At 42.1% G+C, this 14036-nt stretch overlaps 1 protein-coding gene across 4 annotated transcripts in view; it reads left to right on the forward strand.

Moving 5' to 3' along the window:
• PTPRG (protein tyrosine phosphatase receptor type G) overlaps nucleotides 1-14036 on the forward strand; it is a 713505-nt gene that overhangs the window by 569996 nt on the left and 129473 nt on the right. For all 4 annotated transcript variants that reach the window (XR_007150245.1, XM_047849347.1, XM_047849350.1 and 1 more), the window contains exon 8: nucleotides 10688-10880. Coding sequence is in view for 3 of the 4 variants with exons in the window: in XM_047849347.1 (XP_047705303.1) it covers nucleotides 10688-10880 (193 nt within the window). In the remaining variant the exon portion in view is untranslated. The remainder of the gene's footprint in view (nucleotides 1-10687; nucleotides 10881-14036) is intronic.

Genomic DNA, 14036 nt, shown 5'->3' on the forward strand with positions numbered 1-14036 from the left:
TATGTTTCTTCTCCATAATTTCAGAAACGAGAACCAACAACAATGGATAGGATTTGTAAGAAAAGGGATTTGAGCCATTAACCTGGATGGTCTAAAAATGGAAGGTTCTTACTAGAGCTGCTCACAGAAATGTCTTCCCAGAGCGTGACAGCTAGGACTAAGGAATGTTGTAGTGGGCAAGGGGAGGTTCTGGAATTATGTGATAATATCAGTGGTAAAACTGAACACAGACAACAAGATTGTGGACCTGGCTGCCATGGGGAATAGTCCAAAGATTTTCCTAATAAGGGCAGAGAGTACAGAATAGAGACCGGGGGAAATAGGGTTGGATGGTGTCGTGGTCAGGTCTGTTTTGGATTTAAGAAACAGAAACCCACTTAAGGTAGCTCACATAAGGGGGTATTTTAAAGAAACAGTAGTCGAGGCATCCTGAGACGGAGCTGTCATAACCAGGACCGTAACTAGAAAATGAAGCACATTCTATCTTTCAGGGGCCACACAGGGTCTTAAGTCTTGGAGTTTCTGCCACAGCTCTGTGATTCTGTACTTCCACAAGATTCTCATCCCTTCTCTCTCCCAGTTTGTTTTCTTTTGGTTACTTGGCCAAATATGGTTACTCTCATACCTATTTACCTTTCGACTCAAATGCCAGCTGCCAGCTAACAATACTGTGGGTCCTACTTCAAGTATTCAAGAAGATGAATCTGAATAGATGTTGGCTGGCCAACACATTGGCTGGCCTTGGGTCCCGTGTCCATCCTGAAGTAAATCATCAAAGGTACCAGGTAGCATTCTAAAGCTATAGGTGTTGTCCCTCTGGGGGTAAATGGAGCACGTTTAGAAGGAACTATGTGCAGGAGACACACGTTACAGCTAGGCCACACAGACTTATTTGGCTTCACTGCTGTTGACGTTGTACTTTGAGAATTTTGTTTTCTCTTACTTCTTCTCTGATGAACAAAGAAGTACTAGAAATTTGGTTGCCAGACAGGATTTACAGCCCTAAGAAGACAATGAATTAGGAAATGAGTTTTCTTCTTCATGGTGAAGTCAGCATTGTTTTATTAGAATAAAGTAAAATCGTAATCCAAATTTTTATCTCCCCTGGGTTGGGGCAGGGCATTTTGAAAAGGGATCCTTTTTTTTTGTCCCTTAAGATAGATGCTTTTGTTTTCAAAGATACAAGGGCTTGAGAGAACAAGGTTAAGACATGCAAGTCTGGTTACTTTTTTTGTAGGACACTGTGAAGGGGAGAGGCAAAGAGTAGTAATTGTTTAGTACTGGCTTTTATTAGAATTTCTGATATCTCATGGGTCCAAACAAAAGGCGGAGGTGTAGGCTTGGGTGTCTTGTCAAGTGCTGTCAGTGAGAAGCATTTTGACATCCGGTGACTGGGGGTCTTAGAAAGTGTTTGGTTAACAGCTGTTTGCTCTTCACTGCCTGCCACTGAGACCCTCAGAGAGAAGAAGCAGTGAAAGAGTTTTGCTCTGTGACTTCCAATATATGACTTTTCTGTAGGTAGTGTTTTTTCAAGGAAATAGTGAAGAAATAAATTAATCGTATTGGCTTCCCAGTTTCTTTACTAGAAACCGCCCTTAGATAATCCTTTTATCAGACACAGCTTCATCTGTTCCTCTCCTTCCCTTTCTCTCTCTCTCCCCCAGGGGAGGAAAACAGCTCATTTTCATGTGGCCAAACAGAATCCTTTCTGGCTCACTGCTTGGAGGTCACGGCGGTGTCAGCCCTTGGAAAGGAAGCCATTAGCCATCCAAGTATTATCGCTTCAGACCTTCCCACCCTGACCCTGCCAACATTCTTTCGGAAGCTAGCACAGAATGTTCGTTGCAGAAAGGCAGACAGCCAGTGCGGAAGACCAAGTAGACAGAATCCCATGTCTGCTTCTGTCAGAAGGAAAACAATCCTAGTTCCTCATCCTTCCCTTTCTCCAAAGACTGTTTCCTGTTCTCTCCTGTCTTACGCAGAGTGAGTGCCCGTAGGTGATGGAGACGAGAGTGTGTTCGCCGTAAAATGCAATGGTTAGCACTTGTATCATGTGGATTCTTTGAAGCCTTCTGGATATGAACAACTGCTTATTTTGCCTCTTTTGTGAGCCTCCTTGGATATTCAAACCAGCCCTGTAGCCAGTGAGCTCTGACTCCGGCCTGTGTGATAATCTAGATCTCAATTCATTGTTGCTAATGGAATCGCACGTTGGCTTGGTTGGCCAGCAGTCAGCATGGCTTAGGTGTTTGGTTCCACTGAACATCTACTGTAAGTAATAGGCACGCATCGTGCCATGACTTTGTCACCCAAACAAAATGGTGGCACTCTTCAGTGCTGGTGTAAGAGTTCAAAGGAACAGGACTAGCACATTGAGATGGTGCCTGTGTTATACTTGTGATCATTCAGAGAACATGATCATTTGAGTTCAGTATACTAGGATGTGTTTTATTCTAGAACAGTGGCTCCCAAATGACGGTGCTTTGGCCATTGGAAACTATCCCAACCTTCCCTTTCCCAGGACTATTTGCTTCCAGTAGTCTAAAATACGATACTACCTATAATTTTCCCTAGCATGAATTTTGTTTAAGTGCTTCTTAGAGGTTCTGTCAAAAAAGCAATCAATAAACAGGAAGATGTCTAGTTTGTTTGCTTTTGGATGTTTGATTTTTTTTTTTTTTTCTAACAATAAGCTGGAGTGGATAGAAAAGGCTTATTTGCATACCTTTTTTTTTTTTTAACCAATGTTATCTCTGTCATAAAGAGCAGAGAAACTTTTTTGAAACAAGACCATGTTCTGGGGCACCTGGGTGGCTCAGTCAGTTAAGCATCCAATTCTTGATTTTGGCTCAGGTCATGATCTTACAGTTCATGAGTTCAAGCCCCACATTGGGCTCCATGCTGACATGGCTGAGCCTGCTTGGGGACTGTCTCTCTCTCTCTCTCTCTCTCTCTCTCTCTCTCTCTGTCTCAAAATAAGTAAATAAACTTAAAAAAATAAAAAAGACCATGTTCCATTTCAAGCCAAACTCCCTGGGTTTCATTCCTGGCTCCCATTTTTCAGCCAAATTACTGAGCTACTCAACGGCTTACTCTGTGCCACAGTTTTCATCTGTAAAATGGGGATGATAATAACATACCTACTTCATGGAGCCATTATAAAGATTACATGATGGAATCTGAGTGGAACGCCTAGACTAGCGCCTGGCGCTGCGGGACATAGTAGGTGGGTTTTTTGTTGCTATTGTTAAATAATCACCAAGGCTCTGGGGCAACGTTGTCCAGTAGAAATAAAACACAAGCCACATACATTATTTAAAATTTTCTAGCAGCCATATTAAAAAATGGAAAAAGAAACTCATTGTAATATTATATTTTATTCGACCCAATATATCCAAATTATTATCATTTTAACATATGGGCCTGGCCACATTTCTGGTGGGACAGCTGCATTTGGCTACTGGCTATTAATAGCCCTGACGTTTACCTCAAGGCCACAACAACTAATGAATTACATAATTCAGAAAGTTTCTATTCCAACACCACATAAGGCACAATGCATGTGAATAGAGGTTTTTTAAATGGCGGGGTGAGGTGTCATTATTAATCCCAACAGATAGTTTTCTTTGGTAATTATGGTTTAATTTGTTTCTTTCTGTAGAAGGCCTTTCTGTTATTGTCTTCATGCAAAACTATCTGTAGCTACAGGAGGGACATGTCCGTGTAGTTAGCTAGCTATTCTCGGATTTTATTTTTGTAGCCATGGTTCAATAAGTAAAACTTTGGATGCTCCAGGCTACTGGGAATTTAATATTGCATCACTTTTGTTTAATAACAAGGCAGCAAAACAGGGCCTGCCCTGTCACCCCTCAAATGCGTTCTGACACTGAAGTGTCTCATGACCTTAGGTGTGACATTTCAGTTCTTAATGCTTACCCTGGAGTTTATTATTATGTTTATAATGGACTCTGGCTTTGTTTCACTGCCATTATATACCCGTCCTATAAAATATTGTGCACATGAGCCTTTTACTGGTTCATAATTATATTACTTTTGATTTTCTCTCATTTTCCCCCTTCAGCCATGATGGTCCCTTCCCCACATCTCGTGGATGAGAGCTCTTTTTGCACAAGAATAGCATGAATAGATTTCAACTTTCCTTTGATTTGAACCGACAGATTAAAAACTAATTATTCTCTGTAATATTTTTATAATAAAAACTAAGTTGAAATGATTTATATACACTTCCAGCCAACACATTTGCAATTCAAGGTTAAAATTGTTCTTGAAACAGCACCAGTTAAAATGCAATTACAACTCCCCAAGCAGGGATAAAAGAAAGAAATGTTTTACATGTTCACTTCAAAAGTTAAAAAGTCAATTTTACATTATAGAAATAAAAACTTTCATTTATTTTTACTAAATGATAAAGACTTCATTAGTTATATTAAAGTAAAGATAAATCCAAGTGTGTTTATTACTTGCCTCTGGAAAAGAATAGGTGAATAAAAGTGTGGGCTTTGTGTGGTACACAGCTGCTTTTTCTTGGGTCCGCCATCTTGCTCATGGTTTCCAGTTCCTTCTGTGTCGAGCCGTAGGCTGTTTCTTTCCAGAGTACAGAAAAGTGCAAATAGATTTCTGTTGCCAGTGGTGGGTGCCCTGCGTGAGTGGTCTTTCAGGGTCAGCTAAAAGGAACAGTTTGGGGACTTCTATTATCGCATTCAGATCTCCACTGCAATGTTACTCTTTCGGTGAATAATGCTGCAGGCCATTCTGCGTGTGACAGGAAGTGGCTGAGAGCATGACACAGTCATATAGACCTAGGTTTCTAATCCTCACTTCCATTCTATGATCTTGGGAAAGTCATGTAAAGTCTCTAAGTGCAGTTTCCTCATCAGCCAAAAATAATAATAATGATCTGACAATACCACCAACCGTATGAGATTCCTGTGAGGATTAAAGGAAAGCACAAAGCACTCTTATCACAATGCCTTGCATGTAATAAACACTCAATAAATAGTAGCTGCTAGTGTAATGATATAATAGTGTTGTTAATAATGCTACTTGAATGATATTATTTTGTTTTTTTAATTTTTAAAACTTTATTCATTTTGGGGAGAGGGCAGAGAATGGCAGAGAGATGGGGACAGAGGATCCGAAGTGGGCTGTGCGCTGACAGGCTGACAGCAGTGAACCCAAAGCGGGGCTCAGACTCACGAACCATGCGATCATGACCTGAGCCGAAGTCAGATGTTCAACCGATTGAGCCACCCAGGTGCCCCTAATGTGATTATTTTAAACTAAAACAAGTTAGAAACCAAAGTAATGTTTGTAAATTCCATGACAAAGTGCCTGTCACATAATGGGTTGGATGAATATACATTACAAGGGAGAAAGGAGGGAGAAGCAGAGAGAACATCTTACAGTTGTTGGAAGCATATAATACAATCCTAGTTCCCACATTCCTCATAAAATAAGACTAATAGTAATGATAATAATACTTAGTGAATATCTACTGTATGCCAGGAATTATTCCTAACACATTATATATAGTAACTCATTTAATAGTAACAAGGACTACATGGGGTAGGTATTGATGTTATCTCTGTTGTACAAGTAAGAATACCAAAACACAGAAACATCAAATACTTTGACCAAAGGTCACCCATGTAGCAAGTAGGAATTGAAAACAGGGTTTTGAACCCAGATAGCAAGAGTAAGAGTTATGAGTTTAGGGCCCCACCATTAGAATTGGAGTCCCTAGAAAGCTTTGAACGGAGGCATGATCTTTTCTAAAAGATCGCTGTGCAGCTGTCAACCAGGTCTAGAAGGGTTGACAGTTTGTCCTGTGGCTTCCATGTTGGGCATTGCTGCCGTGTGGTACAATCCTAGAGGACACCTTCTCATTGTAGTCTCTGTAAATAGTGTTTCTTATTGTAGTCTCTGTAAATAGTGTTGCTTGGATTCAAAAAGTGGAGGTCCAGGTGGTGGCCGGGCTCCCCTTTATCGAGCATGGTTACAAAGCCAGGGTAAGGGCCGAGGGACAATCTGCAGTGGATTTCTCACCCAGAGTATCACTGTTCACCTGCCAAAGTGAAAACATAGACTCCCTTTGCCAACCCAGGGATCATGGCGGTTTCCACTCAATGGCCAAACATGCCAGGTACCAACAAGAGAGGCCACTGGCAACTTTCATTCAACGTAGAGGAATGACAGGGTTCTAGTGAATGCTGCCAACCTACCAAAGGACATTTGATGAGTCTGCTAAGCTTGACCTCCTTTTCCTCTTTTGTGTGACTGTCCAGTGAAGCTATGATCCAGGTGACAGTATAATATCGTTCAGGTCATCAGTTCACTCCGTGAACCGTCACATCCTCCCTTGGAAATCTCTGGGCAAGTTGAGGTAATGACAAGGAAGCTACCGAGCTTTTAAGCCATGGCATGTCATTAAACTGTAAAAGCAATTTAAGCAAAAGCATTTTTGTGTTAAATTCAGAACCTGCCTCTTCTTACAGTTATATGACTAATTCTTGAGGCATCAGAAATAAACTTTGTAGGAGAACTAAATGCTAGCTGTGAAAGAGGCAAGTCTTCTAGAGAATAAACAAATCTTAGATTGCCGAGACAGTCTCCAAGGCCATCCTTTTCTGGCATCTCAGAGATTATGCTATTTCAGGACAGAAGGCTGCTCTTCCAGAAGATTTCCAGTATACCTTGCTACGTATGGCAGCCCGGCCATTAAAAAAAAAAAAAAAAAAAAAAAAAAAAATCACCCTGAGAGTTAAGAAATTCTTCCTTTTATTCAACTCACGTCTCTAAGGCTTTAATTTAAACCAGTTGCCTCTTTTTGGCCTTCTCTGGACATGGAGAAGAGCTGTTCAGCATCTTCCACATACAAGGGCCTTTAATCAAATTACTCCTAACTTGCCTTTTCTTCAGGCTAAACAATTCCACTTCCTTTAACCTTTCCACATGGGATTTATCCTCCATCCTTTTAATCATTTTGGTTGGTCTTTCCCTCGATGGTCTCCAGAGGCTCTTTGTTAATTCCTTCCATGTAATTTTAAGTTATTTTCTCTAAGAAAAACCTGAAACTTTCTCTCACAGGTGGATGTGTTCGGTTCTGGTTTGGGCAGTCCTATCAGAAGCATCTACATTGCCAGGTTGGGGCAATTTGATTTTTCAATACCTCCAGTTATCTGAGTGGGTCCCATTTGGCAGAGTAAACAGTCCAATTTTCTTAATTTTTCTGGTTTTATTGCCTCTCTTCACTGTAAATAAAGAAGGAGCATCAGAAGGAAGAGTGGGAAGAGAGGCAATTCTGAACAGCCGCCACATGAGTTATTTAGAAGTTACGTGACCAGGGGCGCCTGGGTGGCGCAGTCGGTTGAGCGTCCGACTTCAGCCAGGTCACGATCTCGCGGCCCGTGAGTTCGAGCCCCGCGTCAGGCTCTGGGCTGATGGCTCAGAGCCTGGAGCCTGTTTCCGATGCTGTGTCTCCCTCTCTCTCTGCCCCTCCCCCGTTCATGCTCTCTCTCTGTCCCAAAAATAAATAAATGTTGAAAAAAAAAAAATTTAAAAAAAAAAAAGAAGTTACGTGACCAGCAGAAAATGGGAATAACACCACAGTACCAGGCTACTTTTGCTTCTGGGCTCGTTGAGAGACCATCCTGACTCTATTACCTTGATGAAAAAGCAGGGAAGTTTTCATGGTTTATTATCACTTTACATTTGCAGGAGAATTGGAGGGGAGGTGGACTGATAGGTGAATCCAGGTACTTAAATGATTTCTCTTGGCTACGGTCACTATGATCATTGCTTTCTCATGCAAAGAGAGTGAGTTTCAGATCAAGCAGGTCAATTTTTGTGACATTCTCTGAAGCGGTTTGAGAAGCACTGGGGTTAGTTCCAGACCTCGAGATTACCATCCAGAAACCCAGATTGGGGAGGCCTGGCCGGCTCAGTCAGTAGAGCATGTGACTCTTGATCTCAGGGTTGTGAGTTCAAGCCACGTGTTGGGCATGGAGCCTACATTAAAAAAAGGGGAAGGGGGCACAGAAAGACACCCGGTCATATTGTTCTTGTTTATTTTACACATTGGTATTGGCCACCTTCTTGTCCCCCAAAGCCTAGGACAGCCACTCAGTGCCCGCTTGGGAAGCATCTAACATCTTCCACGTTGTAATTCTGTCCTAAGAAAGCATTCTGATTTGGTATTCAGGGAGCCAAATGGGCCAGGAAGAGTTCATTCAGTGTCTCTGTTTTTCATTCCATCCCTCAGGCGTTAGTATTTTCCATGGCTGGACATTTTAGATTAACTTTATTTCTTTGGTGACCAGGATAACTTTCTGGTCCACTGAGAACACATCTCTGTTACCCATTCTCAGCTTCATTTCTCTTATATCATAAAATTGCTTTTTTTTTTTAAATCCTTTAAAAAAAATCTTTTTAATGTTTATTTATTTATTTTCACAATTTTGTTTTAATTTTATTTTTTATTTTTTTAAAATTTACATCCAAATTGGTTAGCATATAGTGCAATAATGCTTTCAGGAGTAGATTCCTTAATCTTCTCCCATTTAGCCCACCCCCTCCCACACTCCCTCCAGTAACACTCTGTTTGCTCTCCATATTTATGAGTCTCTTGTGTTTTGTCCCCCTCCCTGTTTTTATATTATTTTTGTTTCCCTTCCCTTATGTTCATCTGTTTTGTCTCTTAAAGTCCTCATATGAGTGAAGTCATGATTTTTGTCTTTCTCTGACTGACTAATTTCACTTAGCATAATACCCTCCAGTTCCATCCATGTAGTTGCAAATGGCAAGATTTCATTCTTTTTGATTGCCGAGTAATACTCCATTGTATATGTATACCACATCTTCTTTATCCATTCATCGATTGATGGACATTTGGGCTCTTTCCATACTTTGGCTGTTGTTGATAGTGCTGCTAGAAACATGGGGGTGCTTGTGTCCCTTCGAAACAGCACACCTGTATCCCGTGGATAAATGCCTAGTAGTGCCATTGCTGGGTCGTAGGGTAGTTCAATTTTTAGTTTTTTGAGGAACCTCCATACTGTTTTCCAGAGTGGCTGCACCAACTTGCATTCCCACCAACAATGCAAGAGAGATCCTCTTTCTCTGCATCCTTGCCAACATCTGTCGTTGCCTGAGTTGTTAATGTTAGCCATTCTGACAGGTGTAAGGTGGTATCTCATTGTGGTTTTGATTTGTATGTTTATTCTTATTATTTTTTTAATGTTCATTTTTGAGAGAGAGAGACAGAGACAGAGTATGAGCAGGAGAGGGGCAGAGAGAGCCAGAGACACAGACATTGCAAGCAGGCTCCAGGCTTTGAGCTGTCACCACAGAGCCCGATGTGGGGCTTGAACTCACGAACCATGAGATCATGACCTGAGCCAAAGTCGGACACTCAACCAACTGAGCCACCCAGGCGCCCCAGTGTTTATTTATTTTTGAGAGAGAGAGAGAGATTGAGTGAGCAGGAGGTCAGAGAGAGAGGGAGACACAGAATCAGAAGCAGGTTCCAGACTCTGAGCTGTCAGCACAGAACCTGACATGGGGCTCGAACTCACAGACCGTGAGATGATGACCTGAGCCAAAGTTGGATGCTTAAAGGACTGAGCCAGCCAGGTACCCCTGAAATTACTTTTTTTTTTTTTAATGAACAGAAGATTGATGGCCACAGAAAATCCTTTTTGATAATGGACGTATGATCCTGGAGTCCTGATTATTTTTTCTTTGCTTTTCCATGAAAGTGTGGCCGGTAATCTTGTCGAGAGTGTTTTTTAATAATATTAATGAAAATGATAGCAGCTAACCTTTCCTATGGGCTTACTGGCTGCTAAATAATTTCCAGACATTTTAATCCTTTCCATAATTTTATAAGATAGCTACTAGTAATAGATGTCTTTTACAGATATGGAAACTTGAGTTACAGAAACCTTTAAGAGTTTGACTATGATTACCCATCTGGTAAATGTTGAAACTGGGCAGTTTACTTCACAAGCCTTGCATCCAGCAGCTTTAAGCCTTAGCAGCTTTGCTGTGTACTCGATCTCTAGTACGTATGTAAGAAGATGCTTAGTAAGAATTCAGTCACTAGTGTTTATCGAGTCTTACGTGCCAGGAACTGTTTTAAGCACTGCACACAGATTATCTCATTTAGTCCTGGCACACACCCGATCGGGGTAGATGCTGCTATAATTATCACGACTTTATTGAGGAACACTTGAGGCTCGGAGCAGTTAGGCAACTTTCTCGGGGCCACAGAGTGGTTGAGCTGTGGAGTCAGAATTGCCATCCGGGTAGTCTGGCTCCAGAACCTGCCAGCTTCACCGTAACTTTGTGCTCCTCCCCAGAATACTAACGGTCTTGCCAGGGGGCACAGCAGAGAGACCGGAACTCTTTTCCGAGACCCCAACTAAAAGAGTTCCGTACAGCCCTCCGGTGGAGTGTTCCACTGGTTGGCTGGCAGGACAGAAACCGCAGCCAGATAAGCCTGTCGACAGTGACTCCATCAGGCAACCTGGGTCCTGCTGGGCTTGTCCGACTCGGCCTTGGGCAAGTCCTGGCATTTGGTGTTCTTGTCACCCCCACCCACCTTGTACCACTTAGCTTTTCTCATCGGTGGTCTTGTTTTCCCTTCCCTCTCTGGTTCTCGGTTCAGCTCGAGGCTTTTTATTCCATCTTCACTACGGAGCAGCAGGACCACGTCAAGTCGGTGGAGTATCTGAGAAATAACTTCCGACCGCAGCAAGGGCTGAATGACAGGGTGGTGTCCAAGTCTGCGGTCCGTGACGCCTGGAACCATGACATGACAGACTTCTTAGAAAACCCACTGGGGACAGAAGCTTCTAAAGGTATGTTTGGATTACACGCTCTTGCCCAGAGCAAGATTCCTTATCCTAAATTACTTCGAATGAAAAGGAGTTCGCCAACAGCCAAGAGTTGGAACTCAGTATCGAGAGCATATGTTGCTCTGCGAAAAGAGACTTGTCTGGGTGATAAATAGAAGCATTTGTGGCAATAACTCCCCGGTTAAGTAGCTGTATGTTCAAAACTGCCCTTTTGACTAGCGCTATGTCAGTCATTCTGTCAGTATTTTTATCTCGTAACGTCAACACTAACGGGTTAATGTCTACAGAAAGCTTTGGGGTGTCTTACTTTTTACCCGTCTGCCCATTGAGATCGGGATATTGCCTCAATAGCCTTTGACTTGCCCCCAGCACTCCACTCTACGGTGTCCTTACCCACCTCCACACCAGGCAAGACCTCCCTCCCCCTCAGGTTCTCCACCCCTACCAGACATCAGGTGGCCTTTTTGAAACCATTATTTTACAGCTTGATTCCCGTATCTGATACACATGAGTTTATTGTTTTCAGGCATCTTCCTCCTTTCCATTGCTACATTCTCTTGGGAACTGAAGATATATTTCTCTCCCAGGAGACGAAAAAGTCTGATTCTGCCCTCACGGCTCAACCTCGGGCTCTGTGACTTGTCCTCATTGTGACTTAGAGCTCGGGAAACACTCAGAGAATAAGGCTGATCCAAGTCCCAATACTTGGGAGGGAGGAAGGAATAAGAAGGAATTTTCTTGGGGTGTGAAGAACTGCCTCTTTCCCAAGCCAGTGCTCTCCTCACAAGTTGTGAGCTTGGGTCGCATGGGAAGGGCTGGTGTCTCTTATCAACACTGGACAGACTGTGGTATTTTTAGTGGGGTAAGTTACACGGGAATGTTTTGTTTTAAGAGTGCCCCCACCCCCAATAAGAAGGACCAGTTTACTGGCATATGACCTTTGTAGGCACAAAGGGGGAATTTGTAGGGGGAATGCGATTATATTCCACAAATAACCACATTGATGTGCGCTTTGATGATAAGAATGAGCCCATTTTCCCGGCTCATATGTCTGAAAAGGAGCTAAAAGAAGAGGAAAGGGAGCTTAAGAATGTGATCATTTCCTTCCTGTCTGTGTGATTTTGTCTGAGGATGGTGAGAGAAGCTAGTGTGTGGCCAGATCCCATCAAGAAACGCTTGAGATTCAAGTAATTTGGAGCCGACACTTTGTCAAGGGCACCGTTTGTCGGCTGGGAACAATGGGAGGGTTAGGAAGCATGCAAACCTGTAAAACTTCTCAGGTTGGCTGGCATAGCAGACCTCACTTGGGCTCATTTTGTTTTTTAACCAAGCTAAAAATAAAACGACCAAACTCAAAAGCTTTTATCCAAGAGAACTTGCTTGGGAAAAGAAGAATCTCTTTGGGATTTTGTGAGAGGTGAATGCCGAGGATGTGTAGGGGATGATGAATTTATATCACAAGTGAATACAAGGTCTGGTAGCTACAGTTGCTGAGGTTATGACAGTTACAAAGTTTTTTGCTAAAAAACAGGCCGGAGGGCACCTGGGTGGCTCAGATGGTTAAGCCTCCGACTTCAGCTCAGGTCGTGATCTCACAGCTTGTGGGTTCAAGTTCTGTGTTGGGCCCTGTGCTGACAACTCAGAGCCTGGAGCCTGCTTTGGGTTTGTTTTCTCTCTCTCTCTCTCTCTCTCTCTCTCTCTCAAAAATAAGTAAACATTAAAAAAAAATTGTTTTAATGAGCTGAGTTATACGATATATCACCTGTGCAGAGCGAATGCATGGCCCTTACTACCCAAAAAAGTTAGAGAAGATCATGGTTTCTGTCACATTAAATTGTCAAAGGGAGCAAGATCTTCTATGAAATGGACTTTCTCTGAATTTGAGCAGAGACATGGACCCGTCCTTAAATCAGGGAATCAGTTTTTCATTCTACAAGGCTTTGTTGCAATTATCCTAGGGTCTATTGCTTAATCCTAAAATGTGTGACTATTAAAATGTTTTTTGATCGCTGTGGAGGCAGAGAAAGATGTAGGTGCAGTCCTATTTGTGTTTTAGACATGTTATTGGAGTGTAACATACAGAAAAGTGCACACATAACACATACACAGCCTGATGCATGTTCACAAACCGAATACACTAGAATAGCAACACCCAGGTCAGGAGGCTAACACCAACAGCTTCCCAGGAACGTCTCCATCTCCTTGCTAGTAACTGTCCATTCCCAAGGGTAACCAAGACCATGAATTAGCTTTGCCTATTGTTCAGTTTCATAGCAATAGAATTATCTGTTCTGTCCTTTTTTGTGTCTTGCTTCTTTTTTTTTTGCTCTGCAGTGGTTTTGAGGGTCATCTGTGCTGTTCCCTGTAGTTGTGGTTTGTTCTTAACTGCCGAATTTCACTGTGAGACTCCACCTGAATTTATTCATCCACTTTAGTATCCATGAGTGTGTGGATTGTTTCCACAGTTTGATGATGATGAAAATTCTCGACCATGCCTTTTGATCAGCATACAGACATACCTCTCTTCGGTATGAACCTGGGGGTAGAATGGAGGCAGCCTGGAGTACACATACGTGTTCGGATTCGGTTACATACCGCTACACGGGGTCCCGGAGTGACTGTATGTACCATGTTCCGCTTCTGGTTGCAGTCTGTCAGGGTTTCCTGGGTTTTTTGATGGGGTAATGTACATGCCGTAAAATCCAGCGGTTATAGATGTACAATTCAATAATTTTTACTAAATGTATAGCTACAGTTATGTAGCTATGTAATCCAGTTTTTGAACGTTTTCATCACCCCAGAAAGTTCCTTCACAACCCTTTGCAGTCACTTCTTTCTCCTATCCTCAACTTGAAGCAACCTCTCTCTGATCTGCTTTTATCTTTCACTTACTTGACATTAAGATTTTAAAATTTATCCATGTTATAGCATGTGTCATGGGCTCATTCCTTTTTATCACTCAGTAACAATAAAACCTATTTGTTTGTTTTTTTTTTGGTTTTTTTTTTTTAGTAACAGCTTTATTGAGATTTAATTCACATATTATAATATTCGGCGGGGGGTGTTGTTTTGTTTGATTTTTTAAAAATCTTTATTTGTTTTTGAGACAGAGACAGAGCATGAGTGGGAAAGGGGCAGAGAGAGAGGGAGACACAGAAT

The sequence above is a fragment of the Prionailurus viverrinus genome, chromosome A2, assembly GCF_022837055.1.
Source record: "Prionailurus viverrinus isolate Anna chromosome A2, UM_Priviv_1.0, whole genome shotgun sequence".
Lineage (NCBI taxonomy): Eukaryota > Metazoa > Chordata > Mammalia > Carnivora > Felidae > Prionailurus > Prionailurus viverrinus.